At 34.6% G+C, this 26260-nt stretch overlaps 3 protein-coding genes and 2 pseudogenes across 4 annotated transcripts; 2 read left to right on the top strand and 3 right to left on the bottom strand.

Annotated features, from left to right (window-relative positions):
- The first annotated feature begins 347 nt into the window (after nucleotides 1–347).
- LOC123225640 (secreted RxLR effector protein 161-like) lies at nucleotides 348–1533 on the top strand. The gene is made up of 2 exons (XM_044649738.1): nucleotides 348–478; nucleotides 1116–1533. Exons 1-2 carry the CDS (start codon nucleotides 348–350, stop codon nucleotides 1531–1533), a joined length of 549 nt encoding a protein of 182 aa, XP_044505673.1.
- Nucleotides 1534–2066: 533 nt separating this feature from the next.
- On the bottom strand, nucleotides 2067–7082 carry LOC123225639 (annotated as a pseudogene).
- Nucleotides 7083–11122: 4040 nt separating this feature from the next.
- Nucleotides 11123–17968, bottom strand: LOC123225537 (uncharacterized protein At3g49140-like). 2 transcript variants are annotated; one of them, XM_044649539.1, is made up of 11 exons: nucleotides 17797–17967; nucleotides 17585–17675; nucleotides 16970–17192; nucleotides 16440–16542; nucleotides 16265–16332; nucleotides 15746–15904; nucleotides 15518–15643; nucleotides 14949–15290; nucleotides 14232–14384; nucleotides 13409–13504; nucleotides 11123–11431 (listed from the first exon to the last, which is right to left on the bottom strand). In XM_044649539.1, exons 1-11 carry the CDS (start codon nucleotides 17876–17878, stop codon nucleotides 11330–11332), a joined length of 1545 nt encoding a protein of 514 aa, XP_044505474.1. In that variant the 5' UTR covers nucleotides 17879–17967; the 3' UTR covers nucleotides 11123–11329. The 2 variants fall into 2 exon arrangements, with proteins under 2 accessions (XP_044505474.1, XP_044505475.1); XM_044649540.1 differs by lacking the exon at nucleotides 13409–13504 and having other exon boundaries at nucleotides 17797–17968.
- A 125-nt stretch (nucleotides 17969–18093) lies between these two features.
- Nucleotides 18094–21168, top strand: LOC123225538 (pentatricopeptide repeat-containing protein At4g21190). Its single transcript, XM_044649542.1, has 6 exons — nucleotides 18094–18280; nucleotides 18507–18591; nucleotides 18933–19031; nucleotides 19266–19409; nucleotides 19674–19886; nucleotides 20426–21168. Exons 2-6 carry the CDS (start codon nucleotides 18508–18510, stop codon nucleotides 20885–20887), a joined length of 1002 nt encoding a protein of 333 aa, XP_044505477.1. The 5' UTR covers nucleotides 18094–18280; nucleotide 18507; the 3' UTR covers nucleotides 20888–21168.
- On the bottom strand, nucleotides 21144–25940 carry LOC123225539 (annotated as a pseudogene).
- Nucleotides 25941–26260: the final 320 nt, after the last annotated feature.

Raw genomic sequence — 26260 nt, 5'->3', positions numbered from 1 at the left:
GTTAGAATTAGGACAACAATCATAAAGAAGCTATTTTGGTTGGGGGACAACAATAAGGAATCAAATGCAGCTGATGGAAATAGAGACGAAACTGAAATCAATGAACATAGCAATACTGAGGAAAGAGTAGCCAATGGCTCAAATGAAGAAAATTCATCTAGTTTGAGCAAAATCTCTTGTTTGAATCTTATAAACATAGGATGAGAAAACAATCAACTTGAATGAGAGATTATGAAAATGGGGAAGGTTTATCGAAGGAAGAAGATACAACAAATTTAGTCATGTTTGCAACAAAGGATCCAATTTTATTTGAAGAAGCACTAGCAAATGTAAAATGGAGAACAACAATGGATGAGGAGATTGAAGCTATAAAGAAAAATGATACTTGGGAATTGACAAATTTGCCTATTGGAGTAAAGAAAGTTGGTGTGAAATGGGTGTACAAGACAAAACTCAATGAAAATGGTGAGGTGGAGAAGTACAAAGCGCGTTTGGTTGCGAAGGGTTACACCCAAAAACATGGTGTAAACTACACTAAAGTTTTTGCGCCTATAGCCTATTTGAAATCAATTCGATTAGTAATTTCTCTTGCAGCTTAGAAAAGGTGGAGAATCTTTCAACTAGATATAAAGTCAGCTTTTCTCCATGGAAAAATTAGTGAAGAGGTTTTCCTCGAGCAACCTCTTGGTTATAAAAAAAAAAAGTGTTGAGCAGAAAGTTTATAAATTAAAGAAGGGTTTATACAGACTAAAATAGGCGGCACGAGCTTGGTAGAGTCAAATAAGTCATATTTTACTGAAGAAGGTTTCAAGCGGTGCCTTTATGAGCATACTTTGTTCGTCAAAGCAGGAGAATGAGGTAAAATTCTGATTATTTGTCTTTATGTTGATGACTTGATTTTATGGGCAACGACGAGCATATGTTTGTTGAATTTAAAAATTCTATGATGCATGAGTTCGACATGATAGATCTTGGAAAAATGAGATATTTTCTTGGTATAGAAGTATTGCAAAGTCAAGAGGGTATTTTTATTTGTCAAAAGAGATATGCTTAGGAGGTGTTAGAAAGGTTTGATATGGGTAAGTGCAATTCAGTTTGTAATCCAATTGTTCCAGGTTACAAACTCATGAGGGACGAGGATGGATAAGGGTGGATAACAGTCGCTATAAGCAAATAATTAGCAATCTAATGTATCTGACTGCTACCCGACCTGATACTATGTTTGTTATGAGTCTTTTAAGTAGGTCTATAGAGTGTCCTACAGAGCTTCATCTCCAAGTTGCCAAGAGAGTGTTGAGATATATAAAAGAAACTTTTAACTTTGGGATATTCTACAGAAAGAAAGGAGATGAAAAGTTGATTGCTTATACAAACAGTGATTATGTTGGAGATTTGGATGGCAGAAGGAGTAATTCAGGCTATATTTTTTTGTTAAATTCAGGAGTTGTTTCTTGGTTATCAAAGAAACAACCAATAGTTACTTTGTCTACCACTGAAACTGAATTTGTTGCAGCGGCTTCATGTGCTTGTTAAACAGTTTGGTTAAAAAGGATTTTGAAGGATTTTAATCATGTTCAAAGTTGTGGCACAACTATTTTTTGTAATAGTAGTTCGACTATTGAGCTTTCAAAGAATCCTATATTACATGGTCGAAGCAAACATATAGATGTCAGATTTCACTTTCTTTGTGAGCTTACTAAAAATGGAGTTGTAAAGCTGGTCCACTGTCATACTCAAGAATAAGTTGCATATATAATGACCAAGCCATTAAAGTTTGAATTGTTCAAGAAGTTTAGAGCTCTATTAGAGGTATTTACTAATCCAAATATAAACTGAATAGAATTGGTATTCAGTTTAAGGGAGGATGTTGAAATTGTTAGAGTTGAAATAGTCTTTAGTTTTGTTTCAGTTTGTAACTTAGAGATTTGAATTATCCCTGTTCTTTAGGAATAAGTTATTTCTTTCTAATCAATTACCCCATTAATAGATATGTAAAACGTGGGTTGCACTTTATTTCTGTTACTCTTGTAAGACTATATATATATATAGCCATATCAGTAGTTTAATAAACGAAGTTCTTCTAACTTTTACTGTTATTTAACATATAAAATTCTTAACAAATTGTCCCCATGACTTTGAAAATTCTTTCCGTTGACTACTGTTAGATTTTATTATTTTTTATTGATTTTTTTATATTTTACTTTTATTCAACTTTGACTCCTATGTTTTATTTCCGGGTCTGCAATTGTACAAACATAAAATATATATACACTGACCTGTAGCAGTTCCTCCATGACATCCTCCAGCGTTATGATGCCAATAACCTCTTCATTCAACACGAGAAGAGACTCCAACTCTTCTTCAGAACGATTTGCACAACATCGCTCTCCTTTCTTCTGGTACACAGGCAGATTGGTATTATTTACAACTGAACTTTGAAAAAGATCAGTGTTGCCCAGCTTCTCACTTGGATTAGAATGAAGACCATTACCTGAAAAACATTATGAAATATACTTAGATGTCATAAGGGCTCTAAAGTAAGCCTCATTATCTCCATTAAGAGGCCATAGATTTACCTTTTAGCTCTGCTTGACATTGCCTTGAATTTGAATGAATATTTATCTCTAGCATGCTAGGAATGGCTTTTGGAGTTTCTGTAGTTTCCTGAATATCAGCTTTGAACTCAACAACAATGGCCATGTGGCTATGACCTTTTTGAAATTGGTTTAGTATATCCTAGAGAGGTACACGATCATGCACCCTATTTCAGGTACAAAATTGATCACATAAAATTGTATTAATGCCTTTTGCAATTGGTGTTTGAAAAATGTTCTATGTAGCCTAATAGTAATTATAGTGATTTAATAGGGCAATGACATTACACGGATGACTAACCCATTACACTTCACAAGTTGCCCAAAGGAGTAGTTTGGGTGACAAAGTAAAGATACCAAAGCAAGGGGGTATGAGTTTGAAATTTGTTGAAGACATAAATATCAAACTCTTAATTTATTTGACATAATGGTTGTAGGATCGATCACTAGACCAAAGTTTTCATCTGATTGCTGTGGTATGTTTAGACATGACTACGAGGAGGGGTGGTCCAATTCAATTAAAAGTTCCTTATTGCTAAAAAAAAACACTTCACATGTTATGATCCAGGTGAGCTTTTTAAGTTATTAAACCTTTGATAGAAAAGTACAATAATTTCTTGTGTATTCGCTAGATCCTCTTTCTTGAAATTCTAATACGACAATTTTACCAATTGAATGTCACTATGGTTATTAGACTTTTGATGAGAAGATCCAATAATTTTGTATAAATTGGCTTGATCACTCTCCTAAAATTTTAACACAATAATTTTACTTATTAAAAATCGTTATTTATAGAGGTTTTAGAAAAGAAAAACCAATCACTACATTCAAACAATTTTTACGAGCTCTATAAATTCAAAAACATCCGTATTTAATTATTCAATATTATATATATATTATGCATGAATATGTGAATATCATACCTAGGAATTCTCCGAATAGTAAGATCTCTTACGGGGGGTTCCATCTTCAGGATGATAGTTGATTAAATTTTTTACCTATAAAATGAATGACAATGGTTACATTCTTGTGGTAAACATAAGACCAAATAACTCTTTCCCACCCAGGGTGTGATGACTTAATATGTTCACCTTTTAAGTTTCAAAAACCAAATTCTCACCCTTTATCCAATTTCTTTAATGAATTGTGTTTGGTTTTTTTTTTATTTAACTATTTTACCCTTTTATTGAAATTACAAATCATCATTAACTTTTAATATAATTATCAAATTACTAACACATTCTTACCAATTAAAAATTTTATTATTTAGACCTTTGAAAAATATAAAAAATCTAATCAATTTTAAAATATTGTATATTTTTGAATGAATTGGGGTGTGAAGGAATTTTTAAAAATTATTAAGAAACATATTAAAATTTTAAAAATTTCAAAAATAGCGTTAAACTTTTTCCAAATTTCAAAAAACTCTTGAACATATCATTAATACCTCTAATATTTTCTAAAATTATAATTTGTTACCCAATACAAATGTTGTTTTGAAGAAGGAAAATAGAAAAATAAGAGGAGAAAAAAAAAAAGAAAAGAAATAGTGGAGATAGAAGATAGAATAGAAAAAATCTATACAAAACGGCATTTTTACCTTTTCAATTAACGGAATTAACTAGCAGGAGTGAATAATTGTTGCAAATCTTTATATTTGAAACTTGCCTGGTAAAATTTGTCAATTCAGGAAACTTTGTGTGGGCAATAAACTTTTGGCCTAAACATAAAAATAACTGTGTATATATTTTGAGTATACAAAATAAGTATATAAATTATATGTCATTATATAATTATATGATTTTAAATTAAGAATAAAATAAATCACATAATGACACATTATCTGTATACTCATTTTATATATTTAAAGTGTGTGCATATAACATTCCTCAAACATAAATAATCAAATGTAATTCAAGCTATCTTACCAAACAGTAAAATTATACGTATCTATTTTAAGTATATAAATAAGTACATACTTAAGAGGTGTCTCCAAGTAATTGAGAGATTTTAAATTAAAGATAAAATAATATCTAATCATATAATAATACATAAATATATATTTATTTATGTATTCAAAGTTGGTATGTATAGTATTTTTCTCTTACCAAAATAAGGCCGATAATATTTGTTGGGGTTCCTGAGTAGATAGGCACACGACTATGCCCTTTGCTTATTATCAGTCCCATCGTTTTTCTGAGAGGGAAAAAAAAAAATACAACAATGAATTTCATGGAAGGTAAATTAAACTAGTTGCAGAGACAGAAAAGTGAAAGATGGACAGGCATACTCATCCAGTCTGGAATTCATGTCAGGAGAAAATATTTCAGAAACTGGAGTCATGGCGTCTTTGACTGTCTTCTGTGTCATGTCTAAAGCTCCAGTGATAATTGTCGTTTCATCATGTGTCAACTCTCCACCTTTCCCTGCCTGAATTTTCAATACAGAAATGAACATGAAAATGTTAGCACTTTCAGCTTGGAAAAAGACGTTTTGAGAACAGAAACCAATTACGTACCTCGTTTCCATGCAAGTCTACTAGTGTTCTCAGCTCTGCCCTCCGAAGAAGTGCAGAATGTCTCTTTCCCAGAAGCCAATCAAGCAGCTACCATAATTAATGTTTAAAACCCCATTAAGTTGATTGAAAATTTTACTAGTTGTATTGCTTGTATCAACTCTCATTTGTCTCTTATCAAACCCGTATCGAGATGTTGATATGTCTTGATAGCTTAGGAGTGTATAGACTATGTTAACTAATATTTTGTTATTATTCTCCAACGATGTGAAATTTGTTTAGGAGTATTAGATTCACTTCTTTATAGAACTCAACGTCTATTGTCAATTTTTTTTGTTATCAATTCCAAGCAATATATGATGTTTATATATACCCAATATTTCTCTCTACGTTGTTAATGTGAGAATTGTTTTATGGGTGTTACATTCAATCCCTTTATGAAACTCAATATCACCCAACATCTCTCTCATATTTTGTTAATGTGAAATTTATTTAAAAGTATTCATTATTTGTCAATGTAGATTTTCATAGGAGTCTTTTAGGGGTGTTACATTCACCTCTTACCAAACTCAATGTCACCCAACATTTTTCTTGTGTTTTGTCAATATAAGATTTCCCTAGAGGTGTTATATTCATTTTTCTTACAGGACTCAATGTTCTCACTTGTCAATGCTAGATTTGTCTAGGTTTGTTATATTCACCTTCTCTACGGGACTCAATATTCTCACTTGTCGAGGTGAAATTTACTTAGAGGTGTTACATTCACCCCCTTTACAAGACTCAGTGTCTTTGTTGAGATTTTTTCTATTTACCATACAAGAGAACACATATCACCTCCTTATGAGGCTTAACATTATCTAATACCATTTATAACATCTTAACATCTTTATTAAATAATGAAAATATTTATACATATCCAACATTTTTCTCATGGTTTTATTCCTATTAGATTTAACTAAAAGTATTAAATTATTAGTAGGCAATAAAACTACCTTACTAATGGGATATGACAGGGGGAACAGGGCAATAACAATCAAACGAACCACAAAAGACAGTTTGCACCAATAGCCAGTCCATACCGAGAACATACAGCTTGAGGGATAATCTGAAAGCAAAGAAAACAAAGATATAACAAGTCTAAACCATAAACAAAATTATGAAACAAAATTTGCAGATGCCAATTAAATTTATATTTTACCTCACCAAAGGCAAGAATCAGGGTGACTGATATCAGTATAGAAGCCCAAGCAGGAAGAAGTGCAGCCAAGAAAATAGGCAAGGCCTTAGCAAAGACACAGAATTACAAAATTCAGGCCTTTAGACTTGCAGTTGAAGGATTTATTATCAAGCAAGAGCAATACTGCACATATCTGCATTGAATACATAAATAGGTACAAACTTATGTGTGTTATCATGTGATTGAGTATTACTTTATTCTTAATTTAAAATCACTCAATCACGTGATGATACACATAAAATATCTATTTATATATTTAAAACGGATACATATAATTTTATTATAAGAGCAATGATATACTTATTTATGTTTGAGTACACAAATAACTATACATATGATGTGTTATTATATGATTGTGTATTATTTTATCATTAACTCGAAATTATTTAATTATACGATGACATATTATGTGTATATTCATTTGTGAGTATGCATGGTTTTATTGTTACTATAAAATTTATATTGGCAGTGAATTGAGTACCTCATTTGCCAAGGAGTTGCCTATGAGGAGAGTACACAGTAGAAGATGCTGATTCTTAACAATTGGGAGAATCTTTGCTGCATTCTTGCGGTCCTCGGGCTGGCCGGCCTTCATCAAAACCTCAAGATCGACTAAACTGAGGGACATGAGCCCCAGAGTGAGGCCTGACATGAGGCCTGCAAAGGACACAAGAGCCACACATATGAAGAGATAAACCCAGAACTCAGTCTCACAACAAGGCACATTAGCAGCCATTGTGTTGCAGAAAAGCAGAAGAAAAGTTACTGGTATACGTAACTAAGCCAATCTGGTTTATATAGAAGAAAAGTAGAAACAGTACACCGCTTTCTATTCTGGATTAAATACAATGACAAAGAGAGAAATGATTCCAACTGCAACATCAAAACGACACAAATGACAAAAAACAACTGCCAATACATCTATAAATTCCTCTGCATGTAAAATATATATGGGATCACAGGTTGATTTGGGTTTGAAAACGTTGAGTTTTATATCTCATCATACGTATCATTTTTCATCTGTATCATATTATATTATAGAAAACTGATAACTATAATTATGTTATATATATGTTGATTAGTTGAATTTAGAACACAGTAAGGAAACTATGAATGCAGCGTGCATAGCTGAAGTCACTTTTATTCCATTTCAGGTTAGAAAATGCTGAAAAGTATATAAAATATTTCACTATCTACATGGATACAAAAAATATAATATAAATTAAATGAATGCGGAGCAGGTGAAAAGTAGTCCACAGTCAACCTGATCTCCAAAGAGCGCCAACAGGCTTTTAGAAATGATAATAAGCATTTATGGGTGGCTGGAGAAATGAAGTAGTAGGTTTTCCAAGTATGAGAGGAAAGTTTAACTTCCAACGTTTCAGAATTAAATTTTTAACTTATCAGTGTTATAGAACGATTCATTGAACTCAAGATTTTACTAATTTAGTATGATTAAAAGTGATTTTATTCAAATAAGATTGATTTATTATAACAAATAATCATAAAGTATGAGAGCAAGAGTTCAAATTCTATCGATGATATTTGAAAATCAAACTCTTAACTTATCTAATATAATCATTATAGGGTATATCACTAGACTCAAAGTTTCACCTATTTTGTGTGATGGGTTCACCTGTTTAGTGGCATTGATAACTGGATCTAAGGTTTTACTTACTTAATATGAACAACTTAATGGTCATGAGATAGATTATTGAACCAAATGTTTCACTTGTTTAGTATGACCGATCCACTTATTTAGTAATATCAGTCACTAAATTTAAGATTTTACCTACTTAACATAATTAATTCAATCTCAAAATACAATTTGACTTAGATAAAAAATTTTCGTTAAAAAAAAATCCTAAAGCCAGGGGCTAAAAATTTAAAAGCCAACAGAAACACTAGTTATGGCTGGCACCCGTGAAGGAAGATGTCATTTTCTATGATGATAAATTTTTTTTTTGTGTATAATGGTACCTTTTTGTGTCAGCATTTGTATAGATTTATGGTCAGAATGCTGATTAGGTTTGGTTTCTTACTAAATATAAGCTCAGCACAATTGGTTGCTTTCCATTTAGACAACGCCACTGCATGCCCACTTGAATTTTGGAAGTACCTGTCCGTTCTTGGGAATTCTGAGCAACTCACAGCAATTGAAGCAACAATCAACAGGCAATCCACAACACCTATTAATAGGAAGGTTGAGGTTTCTAGTAGTATCACTATCAACATCTTGTCCCTGGCATGTCTGCATCAGCACCTAGATTGATTCGAAATAGTCATGGATATTGTTTGTATTGACCTTACATAGTCCCACGGACGACACAACCCTTAATCGAGGGGTTTAGGGAAAACATTTGACTTTATCCATACATGTAACACTGTTGTTTACCTTAGCTTGTTCTATAAGATATTGACCACTTTAGGCTTGCATTGTCCCTATAGATGGCACATTCCTCAATCGAGAGGCTTGGAGAGAGCACCTAACACGAGCTCCCATAAAAGGGCTTGGAAAGAGCATTTAACATTACCCAAAAAGATTATGCTAGTGTTTATGTTGGCTTGATCCCGAGATAATGTCCACTTTAGCCTTGATTCTCCCTACAAATGGGCACATCCCAAGACAAGAAGTTTGGAGAGAGTACTTAACACAGTCCTCATAGACGATAACATTGTTAATATTGACTTCGTCGGCAAGATACTATCCGCTTAATTTGGCCTTGCACTGACCCCGCAGATGAACATTCCTTCAGTTGAGAGACTTGGGAGAGAGCACTGGATATTATCCCCACGGATGAGGTCATTGTAGATATTGGCTCAATCCGGTTTAGTCATTGTAGATGTTATCTCAATCTACACAATAGTAATGACACTTAAAGTCATGAGTGATTATTTGATTTGGATTTCATTGGTCTTATGATTTTACCTTTAGAAAGATGTCTAGTGAGCGAGACTGATGAGTTTATATCAATCCAAGACCCAAGAAAGAAACATTATAACTGTTTAACATTGGGGTGTAATCCAGAATTGTCTCTTGTCCAGTAAAACACATCTCCAGTTCCTAATTTTTTTGGCCTCGTTCACATTGTTTCTCTTTCATGTTACAAGCAGACGAACACTGACGTTGAAGGTGACGGCTGGTGGGTGGCTGATCTCAAGTTGAGCTAGTGCACTTCATTGGAGGTTTCAAGAAAGAACATTCAAGCTTATGAATGATTCATGGGAGATAGAGAAAAAGGTCGACGCTGTGAACTATTCAGAGATAAAAAGCCAGTTAGTTCTCCGGATAATTTACTCGGTTTGTTGGCTCTTACCTTTATATTATTTCTCGAACATATAATTTCTCTTAATTTTACTGATTTGTTTTGTAGGGGTTGGATTTGAATCTGGATGTTGAGAGTTGGATTCTATCTAAGTTCAAAAAGTTTTAATTTGAGATCGATTCGAATATAAAAAAATCAACTCAAGATTATATCGATAAGTTGAGGTTTGAAAATAATTTAACTTTAAATTTGATTTGAACTAATTCGAATTTTAATATTCAAATTGGTTCAAATTCAACTCATTATGAAAATAAACATAATATTTAAGCTCAAATTTAGTTCATTCAATCCAAGTTTGAGTAAATATCCAACCTAGACATGTCTAAGAGTCTGCCCACAATTTTGCCGGTCGTGTCGAGGGCTTCAGAGTCCTCCGCAATTTCTTTATGCAATTGCACAACTTCCTTTAAAATAAAACTATGTTTATAAATAAATTGCACAATTTTTTATATATAAATTGAGATAGCAATTTATGATTAGATGATGTAATTATTTACTTTTTTTCTTATTTCAAAATTATTCAATTATATATTATCATATCAGATTATATATAAAAATTTGTATAATTTATTTATATATATAATATTACTTGTTCCTTTTTCCCTCAGCAAAAAGAAAAAAAAAAAACAGCACAACGTAGTTGCTCATTTCTTTCATCCAGTGATTTAAATCTCAACACAAAAACCGCCCCAACTTCATCTCAGCTGACTCACTCCATACCATTCTCCGGCAACTCCCGAAAGTCTCGCGGACAATCAAGACACCAATTCGTCAAAACTACGACGTTTAGCCTTCATCCTCTCTCGTGCCCGGCTGATGATCCTCCCCTTTTTTTAACCTACAAGGGCAGTCAAACTTGTTACTTTCCCCAAAACTCCAACAGAAGTTACATGCTCTCCAACTTAACTTCCAGACGAACCCTGGCCTCTGTGGCTTTATAGATCTTGGCCAAAATTAGCTTGAACCCAATTCCTAGTTGGATCGCCTAATGTGAGATTTTTACAATTGTATTGACCTTGTCTATAACAGATTAAGTGAATCTTCTTCCAATGTGAGCCCTAAGATTAGATTCAAATCGAATTTATTCAAATTCGAACTTGAACAAGCCCGAAACAAACTTGAATTTAAGAATTAAATATTTTTGAGCACAAACTTTAGCTCACAAGTCTGTAAACTTAGATAAAAACAAAATCGTCTTAATCAATATACATTAAAACAACATTGTTTTAATACTAACCAAGTTTAAAACTCGAACTGAATTCAAACTCGAATCCTTTGAAACATGCCGAGCTTGAGCTTAGGCGGCATGAGCTCAACTTGATTTGGATAAAACCAACCCTAGTGAATCTTTTTCCAATGAAATAATACTATGTATACCTAGTTTTGAGTATTTAATTGTATACTCACATATGTTATTGTTTAATTGAGTTATTTTAAATTAATAATATAATAATATTGAATCATGTTATGATACATTATATGAATATCTAAATAAATACTCAGTATGGATCTGCAGTAAATTGAGAACACTGGGAAATGAATGGGTTCTCATGTTATGCTAGCATCCCAGAAATACAAAAATTGGCCACATTGAACATTTGGCCCAATAATGTACGAAAAAAAAAGCCAAAAATAAACTAGATTTTGATGCAGGCATTCATTTTCTTATGTCTGTCTGTTTCTGTTGTTGTGGCTTTGAATTGATCCTTGGAAATAGTAGGTCATTAAGCTGTCTCTCTGCACTGTACTCTGAAGTAGCCTGTAAAGTGAAAATTATTGGCACCCATAAATCAATCTTCCAGTCATTGGATATTCCATTCAAAAAGAAGACTGTCGCAGAGCAAAGGCCTACGTAGCTAGTGACTGCCAGAGGTTACGTAGTTGCTACGAAAATTGGGGTGGATTCGAATTTAATCCAATCAGAGGTCAATTTAAACCCAACTCAAATACAAAAAGTCCAATTAGAACAAACTTGAGCTGGTGATAAGGTTGTTAGAGAAGTCACTAGAAAGCATCAGAGAAGAAGAAAAGTTGCCTACAAAAAATTTATTGAATTCAAACCAACTTGACTTGTAAATTTGACTCGTTCGAATTAAACATCAAGCCAAGACTGAGCAGGCGTAGAGCAGTTCTTGTCCTATCCCAAACACTAACCTATTTGATGATGGTGCTTTCCCTACCTAAATTTAAGACCAACCTATTTGTCCCTGATGTAGGAGCACAGATAAGCATTACAATAGTTAAGAACTTCACAATAAAGGTGGATTCAAACTGATTGACTCCAGTTCAATTGAGCTCGAGCCTAAAGGGTTATGTATTGTTGAGTTTGAATTCAAGTTTAAAGAGTGTTCAACTTATCAAGCTTATAAGTTTGGAAGAGCTTGATTTGAATCAATTTAAATAATATATTTTTGACTAATATATATCAAAACAACGTTATTTTGATCAATTTTGACTTGACTAAAGTATCAATCCAAACTTAACTTGAGTTTTGCTTGTTATTGTACCGAGCTCGAGTTTTATTCGACTCAAACCCACCCCTATGTGATAACAAAACATTGGTGGCACAATTGACAAGTAAAATACTCACCTCTTCTCTGTCCAAACATAGGTATATTAGAAGGCCCTAATATTTGGTTGAGACACTGAATGCAGACTGCAATAATTTGAAAATAGGGAAAAAGAGTATTTCCCACCCAAATTTTAATCCAATCTCAAAGTCACACCCACAAAAGATGAAAAATCCAAACTCTCACCCATGACCAAACTGTTGTCTAAATTTTCAGTTAAAGACAGGGGTAAAATCGTTATTTTACCTATAAAATTTAAAACTTTAAAATTTTTATCATTTTCCCTCTTCAGGTTTTAAAAACTAACACTTCAACCCGTCCTCAAAGTTTGAAAAGTTTAGATTTCACCTATAGAGTTTGTTTCCTTATCCGGCCACCACCGACGACTGACTTTTTCCACCGATCTCCCTTCTTGTACTACAAAGGACAACGAAGGAGGAACCTTCATCGCCGTCTAGATTTGGATGAACAGACGAAGGACAACGCTTCGTCGTCCTTCGTCGTCACCTCTAGATGACACGACAGACAACGAAGGATGACATCGACCTTCGTCACCTGGGTTGTGTGACAAAGAGAGATCTCTTCATCGCACGTTGGTGTGACGAAGAGATCTTTGTCTCTTCGTTGCATAGTGCGACGAAGAGATCTTCGTCTCTTCGTCACACCGTGCGACAAGGAGATAAATATCTCTTCGTCGCACCAGGAAAAGGAAGAGGTTGGAGACGACACCGGAGATGACGCTAGAAGATGAAGTTAAAGAGTGGGGGTAAAACTGCTATTTTTGAAAGTTATGGGGGGGGGGGGGTGACTGAGTTTTGAAAGATATGGAAACCCTAAGTTTAGAGGTGAAAATGTTACTTTTCAAAGTTTAAAAACTTTAGGTAAAGGTGAAATATTAGTTTTTAAACTCTAAGAGGGGGTGAAAAGTAATAAACTTTATAATTTTTAATATAAACAGTAAAATAACTATTTTACCCCTCCACTTCACAGAAAAAATTAATAGAAGTTTGGCCATAGGTGGGAATTTAGATTTTTCATCTCCCGTGGGTGTGGATTTGAAATTGGGCTAAAATTTGGGTGGGAAATAGTCCTTTTCCCTTTGAAATAACTTTCCCACCAAAACTGAGCAAAAATATGGAAAGAAGCATAAAATTTTGCTGCCATACCGGTGTTTTAAATGCAAATCGCAACGTCTGGACTTGTGTCCCTGAACAAACTCTCAAGTCAAATCCAAGAGAATCTATGGCAATAAGTGCTACCTCCTGATGCAAATTGCAAGGAAGAACAGTCATAAATCAATAAAAGAACTTCACAAATCGTAAAAGGTGGACTTAAAACTACTTAGAAGGTGAAAAAAAAATGATACTATCTTCTCTAATAAGAAAAAAGCCAACATGCAATAGAGGGTAGCAAGAACCCCCAAAAGTTTGACCTAGTAAAAGGGAGTTCATTTAGCCTTGGCTATAGCCCAAGTTCAAGTCTCCAACAATAGGGCCTTTGGGGATAGGATGGGGTAGGGAGAAAAAAACAAAAAACTAAGCTTTGACCTAGTGCGAGGGAGTTCATTCAAGCTTGGCAATGGCCCCAAGTTTGAGTCTCCACTATGACGGGGCAATTGGGACATAGTGCGGTAGGTTTAAAAAGAAAGGAGAGAGAAAAAGATGGTCACAAGCACGATGATCTTCTATAGTGTTGGATAGCTATACCCTTTCAAAAAAATTCATGAAAAGATCAAAGTATAATATGTTCTTGGGTAGAAAGCACGATTATCTTCAACCGTTGTTGAAGGCAACCTAAGCCCTTGCAATTCTTTTCAAAATAAATCAAAGGCTAACATGTTCTAATGCCCTCCTACAACACCTAACAGCAGATAGAATTACCAATTTACTGTAACTTGAAATGGCAAAGATAACAACTGTTCAATCATTTGCACAAAAAACAACTCATTTGCCCAAAAGATTTCAAAAACTCTATCAGCAATTATATTACCTCTACTTGAATGCCCTTGGATATCCAACAAAGAGATTTGAGAGCTTGTGTAGTCTTTTCTCCACCAGCTTTCAGATGAGATATAATTTTGGCTGCTGAGTGCACAATAGCATCAGGTTGAGCTTTCCTGACATCTTCTACTTCAACAATAGCCTATGGAGAAGCAGAGTCAAATAATTATCTTCAAGCAAGTCTAACTCTATTTCTAACATGGAAGCAACAGCTCATATTAAAGAAACTGTACAGAGATCCTCCAAAGCAACAAGGGGGCAACAATTTTTTCTTGATTAACAATTCCATGAGCATATCTCCAGACCTTAATAGTAATACCTTATATTCTTCAAGTACAACATATTTGAAAAATGCTGAAATAGGAAAAAAAATCTCTATAAATGACCTGATTTTAGGGCCTGAACTAATTTCAGTAATGAAAATGTCAGAATCATCCAACTGTAAGATTATGGTAAGTACCAAAACTAGGAAGCAACCTCACTCAGCAGAACTAGTATTTGTTATCCCATGAAAAGCATTAATCATTTTTAAGAACTATACCAGCATTCCTTTCTGCTTGCTGATAATATAGTAACCACCATGATCCAGAGAAGGATTTTATATTTCAAGATGTCAATAATAATATGTTTCTGCATTAACCAAAACTTGACAAGAAAACAATCACATGCCACAACACAGCTTTAAATACAGAAACATCTTATATACCTGGTATCCATCCGCCAAAATAAGCTGAATTTTAATCATCTCCAACTTGTAAAATGAAGTCCCTTTCATTGGCATATCAACCTTCTTTGACTCTTCTTCTGAGATCGAATTGTCTTTGGATGACTCTGATCCATGTCTATGACCACTGACTATATGAAGATTTTCTGGTTCATTTTCTACAGCTTTCCAAACCTGATCAATATCAGCATCATGTGACTGATTGCTAGATAGATGCTTTTGGATGTCAGACTGTTCTTCAATTAAAGCAGGACTTAAGAAGCCTTGAATAGCTAGTCCAGCTGGAGGCTCCTCCATCCAATCTACAGGATCATCTAAAGCAACCTGTATGTAAAATAAATGGAAAAAAGAAAAGAAAAGCTCACTAAAGACTTCACCATAGTAATCAGAATTACATTTTACTTGCAAGACGTTACAAGGTGGCACATAAAAATCACAATGAAGAAATATTCGTAAATGCAATTATCTTACAAAGACATGAATTTGAGGTTATCTTCCTAAAACCATTTCCACTTGCTCAGACAAAGAATCAAACATCAATGGACAATTACCTCAGCAAGCTTTTTGGCAAAATACATTGGATGAGAAGAACGCATAGTATCCAAATTTGCCCAGTCTCCAAGTGTCTCATCTTCATCTTCATCATCATCTACATCCTCAAGAACATCAACCCATTCCTGCAAACAAGAACTTTGCACATATTGGGTCCTGCTACATAGCTAGAACATTTTTTTAAAGGATAAATCCAAAATAAATCTCACAAGGAAAAGAAAACACACATCATCATAACTGTCATCTTCCTCTTCTTCATCTTCCTCGTCATCTTCAACATCACTATCTTCACCTTCAACCTCTTCAATTCCAAAATCAATTTCTGATGGACCTGGTAACTCCATCTCCTTGATCATTTCTGTAGTATCAAGGCCAATTATCACTTGCTGCATCGAATAGGAACATAGTGAGCCATAAGCAACACACAGAGGTGTATGCGAAATGCACATGTACTTACACATCTCAGTGAACCAAAATATTATTGTAAAAGTATCAGTACCAATATAATTGTGTTTCTAAATGACTTTAATACGAGACAAAGGAGTAGCCCGTCAAAACCAGAATACTGAATTTTCTATCAGCACATATTCTTTCTTGTTTACCAGCCTAGACAACATTAATCTGCCTCTTATGTTAAAAATAAGCTGTTACATCATCCAAACATCACTTTGTGATGTCTATGTTAGTGGTTTTACAAACAAGCATATAATAGGTGACCATGCTATTGAGGATAATAAGTTCCATACCACAAAGTTATTCTCTGAAGTTAGGCTTCGCAAAATGTCCTCCTCGTGCTTCACTTGAAAGTATATATCTGTAACACAACCCAGATCACACTAATGCTTCAGTTCACCAGATGAGGATGTCAAGCTCAAACAGCTAAAAATAAACATGAGTGACAAACTTTATATCTTAACTTACTTCCATGTTCATCAGTTAAATAAGGCACTTCTGACCAAATAACATTATCATGGACTTCATCATTGATCAAATCTGTAAACATCATTGTTGCCTTACCATTCACCTGGCCATGAGACATTACAAGAAACATTGGGTATGCAAACTATCTGAAAACAGCAATGCAGACTATTGTATAAATGTTGTGAATTTAAGGCATTTATTGGAACAAAGAGTTTCCAGAAGCTGATTTCAAATGCATTTTCTTTCATAGTTTGAAAGTAGAGTGCTCAAGCATAGTATCCTGGTAAGACATCTAAATATGCAGATTATCATCACAGATCTGATCTAATATTGTAGCCTGATTAGTTCTGAATCAATAAGATTGGACATCTACCTATCAAAAGGTTTAACACAATGACTTAGATTTCAAATATAAATAACGTGGTGATGGTAAAGATCACACATTCCAGTCTATTGTTTCTGCATTCATGTGATTCAAAAACCATCCATCATTGAAGGAGTCTCTTTTACCAAGTCAATTAACATAATACCTCAATAACGGTCCTAGCAGTTTCTGCGTCTGTTAGTCTAGCATCCCCACTATTCTCTGATGCTGACTTTGAAATGTCCTCAAAAGGATGATACCATGGCCTCCCATTCTGCTTCCCAGGATCTGACGCTGAGCCCAAATGCTCTGCTGATACCCGAGTCCTATTCCTTATACGACTAGTTCTTCTCATGAAGGAGTTGCCATTTAATCTTTGAAATCTATTCCTGCAAGTTAATCATCACATTCACTACCATCTTAACATCTGCAAACCTTAACAAAATACTAAGAAACTAACAGTTTGCTTCTGAGTGCTTTTGTATACTATTGAAAGCATTTCTATGATGACCTCTATTCAGAATGTTACTTAGTAAGTACCATTTTTTACAGCTAAAGTACTTTGATAAGCTATTTAAGAAAGCACTTCTATTTTCTTTTGCAGAAAACGTACACAAAAGCGCCTCCAAATGTGTTCTTTCCAAATTTTAGTTCTATTCGTCTAATGCTTCTGTGCATTGCAAAGACATTTTCAAGTCGTTTTTCTATTAACTTCTAGCAATTAAAAAAAACGAACTGAAAAAAAAAAAACCGAACAAAGAGTTAGAATAAGATACGGTACCGAGGAGTGTTGAAACAACCAGAGTGCGCGAGCCGGCGTGAGGTGACGTGGACACCGGAAGCTTCCTCCGAGGTAGAGATAGAACGATAATCTACAAACAAAAATGTTTAGGAGTTTCAAAATTAAAGCTGTGTTTGTTTCCTGAGAAAATGTGAGAAAAGTAAAAGAGAAAGTGCACGTTTGAATGTTTATATAGACAACGAGAGAATTACGAGATACCGCAGAGGAGGAACAGAAACTAGGGCTGCCGGGAAATCGGACGGCCATAGTTGATTCAATCATCATCATCATCATTTTTCAAATATTTTTATATTGTGTTGCACAAGCACTTCTTCTCTAGCTAGAGGAGAGGCCGCGAAAGGATGAGGTGCAAGGCAGCAATCATGTACAACAATAAAATTTTCTTCAAGTACAGTCGTGTACAACTTAGCTACACGTGGCAAGAAGTTAGTACAGTCAAAACGCAGCGTTTTGCACCGTATTTTACCTGTTCGGATGTGATGGAAAATAATAAGAAAACAAATTCAGAGAGAAAATCTTAGGGAAAAACAGAGAAAAGACGATTTTATAAAAGGGAAAAAAAATCTTCGTTCGACTCACCCTCTCTTGTTTCGACAACATCTTCAACTTTCTCAGGATTCAAGCAATGAGAAAACATTTATTTTCTCAGTAACCAAACAGAGGCGTTATCAAAAAGTGAGTGATAAGTGCTATTTTTTCAACACAAAATATCCGCTGTGAATTTAAAGTTGCAAATTTTTCTTCCTATAGGAAAATTTGTATGTATTGGGTTTAGTTTACAATAGCGAAAGTTCCTTTATGCTGTAGAAATGATTCCTTTCTGGTTCAATTTAATAATTGCAGTTGCAGTGAGGAGGTTAATTTATTAAGAACTAATAAAGTCTTTGTCTTGCGTTGACAGGATGCTTTGTTTGAGATATTCTTTGCCCATCTTCACTAAAAGTTTGGAATTTTCCAAGAGTTCTGGGAATATCAGCAGTGTTGTGGTAAGGTTTTCAATTAATTGGTAGTTGCGGTTTATCCTTTAGAAATTAAGTAAGACTCCATGCGTTGAAAATGATTACTAATTTGTATACTATTGATGATATGTATCAATGTGATTATCACTCAATCATATGTTACTTTTCATCGACTGAACAATTTTTGTTTCTCAATGGGTATGGTTTCTTAAAATTGTTGTTTGATTTATTCGAATGCAAGTGTGAGAGAGAAGTAAATTAAGTGAAATTTAGTGTGAGAACTAGAAGGTTTTCAATTTCATAAATTTTTGGTCACTTAGTTCCTGGATATCAGATTACCTGTTATAATAATTTATAACAATTTTCAGGTATGTTCTGCAAAAGGCCCGAGACCAAGATATCCTCGGGTATGGAAAACAAGAAAGAGAATTGGGACTATCTCCAAGTCGGCGAAGCTTGTCACTTGTGTAAGTTACTCTAAATTTTATCCCTCTTTTTACTTTTATTCCTTTGTAGTTTTGGTTGTGTATTACCTTATAATGAAATTGATAAATTTGAAGTTTGCCCTTTTGGTTGGTTCTATAATGTTTTGGCTAACTTTACTAGTTCAATGAACATTTTTTAAGGACAATTAATCGACTGAAAGTTGATGTAACTTTGCTTCTAGAGATGATAATCTTTTTTAGTCAATGCTTATGTAGATAAAGGAATTGTCAAATGTCAAAGAGGAAATCTATGGGGCTCTTGATTCATTCATTGCTTGGGAATTGGAGTTTCCTCTTGTTACGGTGAAGAAAGCATTGAAGACTCTTGAGAATGAAAAAGAATGGAAGAGGATAATTCAGGTATTAGAAACTTGCTAATCTTTTTCTCTTTTCCTTCTAGTGGCTTCTGTATTATATATTTCCAATAAAGCATTAAGATTATCCACACTAACAATGAGTACTAATTTGTGTATTAACGATGATATGTCATTATATTATTTGATATTATTTTATTTTTAATTAAAATCATTCAATCATATAGTGACACGGCATTATTAATACATAAATTAATACTTATTGTTTACACAGTTTTATTGTAAAACATATACGATGGAATTGTTGTAGGTTACAAAATGGATGTTGAGCAAGGGCCAAGGGAGAACGATGGGGACCTATTTAACTTTATTGAATGCTTTATCAGAGGATGGGAGACTTGATGAAGCTGAAGAACTTTGGGCTAAAATATTTTCAGATAAGCTAGAAGGCACCCCGCGCGTGTTTTTTGATAAAATGATTTCCATTTACTATCATAGGGACATGTATGACAAGATGTTTGAGGTATTGCCATGAACTCTCTTTCTCTGTAGTTGAACTCCGTTTGGTTGTTGGATGTGATTAAATTATATTGCTCATGGTGAAGGAGACTTATTAGAGTAGCTAGAATTATGCCTCAGTCTTAATAATTTTTCAAATGCATATTATATATAATTAAAAGTACTAGCTTAGTGTTTCTAGATTGGGGAAATGTTGATTCTAAATAAAATAAAATTATGTGCGCACACTTTTGAGCATATAATTGAGTGCATATTTGATGTGTCGTCATATCATTAAGTATTTTGAATTAAAGATAAAATAATACTCAATCATATGATAACATATCAATCCCAAATGTGTGTATGTGTAGCATTGCTCTTCTAGATAAGATCTGCAATTAGTACCAAGATTTTGTAGTGCTGGTTATTAGTACGCTATAATGCACAATGTTGAATTTTTGTTTGATCTTTTCCGTTCAACTTTGGTCAGTTAGTTGCTTTTATGTTGCATACCTGTTTACCACTGTGTCTGGGAATGTAATTCCTAGTTATACGTTCATGTAGGTATTTGCTGATATGGAGGAGCTTAATGTCCGACCAAACGTTTCAATTGTTACCATGATGGGGAATGTCTTCCAAAAGCTGGGTATGTTGGACAAGTACAAGAAATTGAATAGGAAATACCCACCACCTACATGGGAATATCGATACATAAAAGGAAAACGTGTTAGGCTTCGAGCAAAGCCTATGAATGAGTTTGATGGTGCCATTGAAGGCATGAATAAAAACAAGGAAACAACCCAGAATCCAAAAGGATTAGTTGCAGAAGCTAAGAATAAGGAGACTGACCTGAATTCAAATGAATTACTTGGGGAAGCCGAGGCATATCTAGGCGAATCATTCAAGGAAGCCAATGAAAATTCAGATGAATCATTTGAGGAGGTTGAGGCAAATAGAAATGAATTGTTCGAGGAGGAAGCTGAAGCAATTTCGAACAAAGACACTGAAGCTAACTTATCTACATGATGTCACAGGCTGATCATATCCTTCAATTTTGTATCTGCATTTCTTGGGAGGTGGTTGGAATTGGTGTTTTTTGTGATCATGTCAAGTGAATGTTGTGAAGGTTGGCTCACAAAATATGCTGTAAACTAGGACATCATTAGTTTTTGTCAAGCAGCCACCCTTGCTAGAATGTGACAGCTGAAGGACATCGGATGCCCCCCAATTGATAATGCATGAAGTATTTATAATCAGACATTATTCAAAGCAAATAACAGCATATTTCCCGATTCGCTTTCCTGTGATATATACTCTCAGTAAAACGACTATCATTGTGATGGCTGTTAAGTTCTTTCACTTTCGCTGATTTTAAAAAATAAATATATGAAAAAACAAAAAAATAAAAATAAAAACATTGTTTTAATTGATCAACCAAATGATTTGTTTCACTCATCATCTGTGCCTGAACCTTCCGGTCTTCCTCCTTTCTTACCTTTTTTACCAGCAGTGGCATTGGCGATAGCACACTTCTTTTTTGTATCCTTCTCATCTTCCTCATCTTCACTGTACTCACTCTCATAATCATCGTACTCTTCTTCTTCATTCTCCTCTTCCTCATCCACTCCATCCTCCACAGTGGGTCCCTCATCGGACACAAGACCACCATGAGTGCCAGCCCGAGTTCGCTTCAGAACTTTTACCTTCACGTTTGCCTTTTTATCACAACCTATCCATGAGTCACAGAGGCAGTAGCAAGTTAAGTTGTAATTACCCTCTGCTGGGGCCTGGATCTTTCCCGTCACCAGTCTGGAGCCACTCCGTACCTTATCAACTGCTTCCCTAACTGCAGCGCTTGTCTCCTTCACACTAGCTCCTGACCCCTCCATTGCCTCCTCAATTGCCTTTGAAGCTGCCGTAATGGCAGCAGCTTCATCCATGAAATTCACCTTTTGGTAAAACCAAACATTATTTGAGACACAGTCTGCAAGCAGAAACCAGAAATTTTCCTCCTTGTGGAATGGATAGTTCGGGGCGTGAGGCAGAGCACCAATCAGGCCACTAGCACGTTTAAGAGTCACCCAAGCTTGAACTGTGACGATATCACCCTCCTGTATACACTCTTCACCCTCAGTCTCACAGATAACTTCAACTGTTACAGAAGGCACCATTTCCAAAACCATCTCAACATCCTGAACTTCCGCAGGCGAAAATCCACCTACTTGAATGAGCAACTCAGCACGATCTTGCAGAGTCGTGTCTCGGAGCTCCTGAAATGTTCTCACCTTCTGCAGTTGAAGCCAAGAACTCTTTATATAAAATCAAAATAAATGGCTCATAAAGCATAGATAACCGATGCACTTAATTCAGTTAATTCAAAATAGTATTACAATTTCGTCTCAATAAGAAGGTTCATAAGAACATTCAGGCTTGTAATAAGAAAAAACAAATCAACTCCATAACATCTATATGACTCAGAACCATTGCTTGCAGAGGAAGCTAAATAAGTTTGGAAATCTTCCAAAACATAAAACGTAATTACATAAAATTATGCACACAAATGTAGAATGCAACTTTTTATTTTCTTTGGTCAATTGCCAAGAAATTTCATTGGGTTTAATCCAGTCAAATTCAAGATATTAGCTATATTCTAATAACTTCACAATGGCTAAATATAGTATGATATTTAAACCAATTGGAAGAAATTACATCAGAATATCTTCCTTCAAAGCAGAAAAGCCATAAAACTGGCGTGAGCAGCAATAAATTGTAAAAATATAATTGCTAAATTGACAGCAAACAAAAGGCTGAATTAAAAGATTAATTTCTGCCATATCATGATTAAACACAATGTTTAAGGCACTGACCTTGCGAGATATCTTTTTGACAACAGCCTCACTAAAATGTGGCAGCTGCAAGAAGGGTGCACTACCTTCACTGTATCCTCCAGTTGACTTCCTTGAACTTAGAGGAACAGCCTGCATCAAGTCCATTAAACAGAAATCTTAGTGAGACCAGTAACAAAAAGGTTGGGATAGCAAGCTACAAAACGAATAAATAAATATCGAATAACAAACAACACACATGCAGCAATGCTTAAAGAACTGCTGAAATGTTTCTGAAACCAAATCTGCACACATGAAATTTTTCTAGACCAAAAAGATGCAAGGATAGTGATTACAGATATGAGGCAACCATAGTACATTAGCGCCTAGAGCAAACTGGCAACTTTAAAATTAACAAGATAATTTACCAAGTAGGAAAACAATATTTTCCACCATGCATACTAGAAGTGTAGAAGGAACTATTAAGTTAGGCAGAATTAAATTAACGCAGGGGTACATGATGTATAAAATGCAGTCAAACATCTATTAATCAGGAACTTGGCATGTGATTAGTGGTTACGTACATTGTCCAATATATTCAAGTTATTAGAAACCAATAAATGAACAAAAACATCCAAAATAATAGATAATAAGTCCTTGTTAGTAGCTATCTAAAAGAAATAAAAAGATGCCATTATGAAGATTAATCAATAACTAGTTTTTATAACTAAGTACCTGAATGATACATTGAGAAAGCTCAACAACCCCAATTACAGGCCTAAGCCATCCATGCCCCTGAGCATTGTGTGGAGTAAGCGTCATCTGCACAAAGTTGAGCATTAATAAAATCTTACCCAAAGTCAATGATGCATTATGCTCATTCTATCAATATTCTTAATAAGAAGACAGTAGTGCAGGCTTACAGAAGATGCTGTAGTATTAAGTAGATTCATCAGGAATCATGTCCAGTTGGAGAAAATAATCCACAATTAGCAAATGTTACCTTCATCAATTCTTCGAGGAGGCGAGGTGCAAGTTCAAGGACACGCCTGAAATCACTTAGCAGAGCAGGGGACAATGCATCTGATTCACGAGTTAACTGAGCCTGAATCAACAATTCTGTCTGTATAGAGAAAATATTGCAGAAGCAAGCATCTAAACCCTCATAAAATGTTCAAATAACATTTTGTCATTTGGCTCAATATGACTAAATCAGGGTTCACAAAATTAATTTAACTAGGGCAGGATGCTGCTTCCAGAACTTTGCTTGCTCTTGCTTAATGTTTTCAAGATCCAGATTCAATTCACTCCTGACTGACATAAAAAGCTTCTGGAGAGGTTCATTCTCAGTCCTACGGACTGGAATTTCCATATATTCAGCAGCCTTGATGAAAACTTCCATAACTTTGCTGTGTAATCAAGGTATACATAAGGAAAACAAATATGCATACATATACAAAACATAAACATGATCTATCAACAAAAAAAGAAAAATTGTAAAACTTTATTTGGTTGTTTCGCAAAGATGGACAATATTCATGCTTCCAAACTAACAGTAAGGCATCATACACAATCTTGAGTATCATCTAGCTTCAAAACTGATATGTGTAAAGAGTACAGGTAACTTATAAGCCAAAAGCTGACATTAACTTATAGTTGGCACTTATGATAAAAATAACATGGCTTTGTCTGTTAATGTCAGTACACTAGGATGGAGGCTTCGCATAGAAACCATAGTGATCATGCTTTTTCATAAATGCCACGCAAAATTCAGAATTGCATCAAACCCATGTTCTCACCCATAAAAAGTTACTTTGATATATTTCAACATTCAATACCATATATGCACAGCATACCTAATTTGACACAATATATGGTTAATATGGTAACTTGCTTTAGGACAAGAATAAAAGTAAGAAAATAATGAGAAGAAACATGTACCTTGGGGCCAAAGAAGGTTTCATGAAGTAATAGTATGTAGACAGTGTTTGATGTATTACATAGTTTCCTGTATATTTTGAAGACCTAGAGAGATAAATAACAGCTATCACCAATGGCAGGAGAATACAAACTCCAACAATCCAAAATAAAAGTATGCCATCAGATGCCCCATCAATGTCTAGCAGCAACTGAGAGCTATGCCAATTTGAAATCCCTGCATCAACAAACTGGTATATTAGCTTTAAGGGGGTTATTGTTAAATGAATGGGTAAATTTTCAGAGGAAATAAAATGCTAATTCACGAAGGTTTTTAAAGCGTAATAAATTGATCATTACCTGTCTGCCATCTGGATGACCATATTTTTCAAAATTCTCACGTGATACAGGATCAGTCAATGCTTGGTAAGCCTCAGATATGTACTCCACAAAATATGTATGAGCCTCTGAAAATATAAAAAGCAATGATTAGCAAGCACAGTCTGATATATAAAACCTCATTTTTCTTTTTAAAGTCAAGGTCAGCTAGTCACATTCATATAAATAAAACAACTGAAACACCATCAACCTGGATCTGGGTTTTTATCAGGATGGTATTGTATGGAGAGTCTCCTATAGGCCTTTTTTATATCTGAATCTGAAGCTCCAGGTTCTAATCCAAGTATACTGAATGGCTCAAAAGCTTGAATCTACATGAAAGAAGAGAGAAATAACAATAATAATAACCATGCAAGATAAATGGGTGTTATGTAAAAGACAAAAAAAATGCAAACCATTTTACTAGAATATATAACATAGTTTTGATAAAAGCACAACTATCAAGTGATCCTACAGGGAACTGGTTAAAATTTTGAGAAAAGACTTACCTCACCACTCATACTTTTAATGTAATGAATGAGTACTATCATGACAACCCATAGCAGGACCAGTGTCAAGTTACTACAGGTTGAGAAATTTGAGATCTGTGAAAAAAAATCAAACACATTGCATAAGTGAATGGTATAGGTCAATCAAATATCAAAGATTATCGAAAAAAGATCAATAACTAACCTACTTAAATACGGATTTCCGGTACTTCCCAGATTGAGCACACTCAGAACACTGACAGTGGATGCTCTTTATGTCCTTAGAGGCAGCACGGCACAACTTTAGAATAATATGAGGCACTAAAGGCAGGGCAATTATTGTCAAAATGAAAATTGGGAACAAAGCACTATTCTCTTCAGAAGCAGCCATCCAGACCTTCTACCAGAAATAACCTTAAAATCGTAACTGTCCTCATAAGAACTCTTCAATGGCAAATCACAACTTAAGTCCAAATCAAGATGCGAGCAAGGATTTTCAAAAGGCCAAACGACTATTTCCCACCCAAGGTTTGATGTATTCTCAAAAGTCCTCCCTTTAACTATGGAAACACCAAATACCCACCCATTGCCAGTTAGATTTAACCAAACCCTAACGTCTGAAAATTTTATCTTCTTTTGCCCCTCTAAACTTTAAAAACTGAAATTTTCCCCCCGCCTAAGTTTTAAAAAATTGCAGTTTCACCCTAGGGTTTGGTTTTGAAATCTCCGGCGACCTCTCCGGCTCCGTTGCCGACGGCCGCTCCCTCCCGAAGCAACCTCTCCTTCCGGCG

The sequence above is a fragment of the Mangifera indica genome, chromosome 9 (assembly GCF_011075055.1).
Source record: "Mangifera indica cultivar Alphonso chromosome 9, CATAS_Mindica_2.1, whole genome shotgun sequence".
Classification (NCBI taxonomy): domain Eukaryota; kingdom Viridiplantae; phylum Streptophyta; class Magnoliopsida; order Sapindales; family Anacardiaceae; genus Mangifera; species Mangifera indica.
This window is presented reverse-complemented; position numbering and strand designations above follow the sequence as displayed.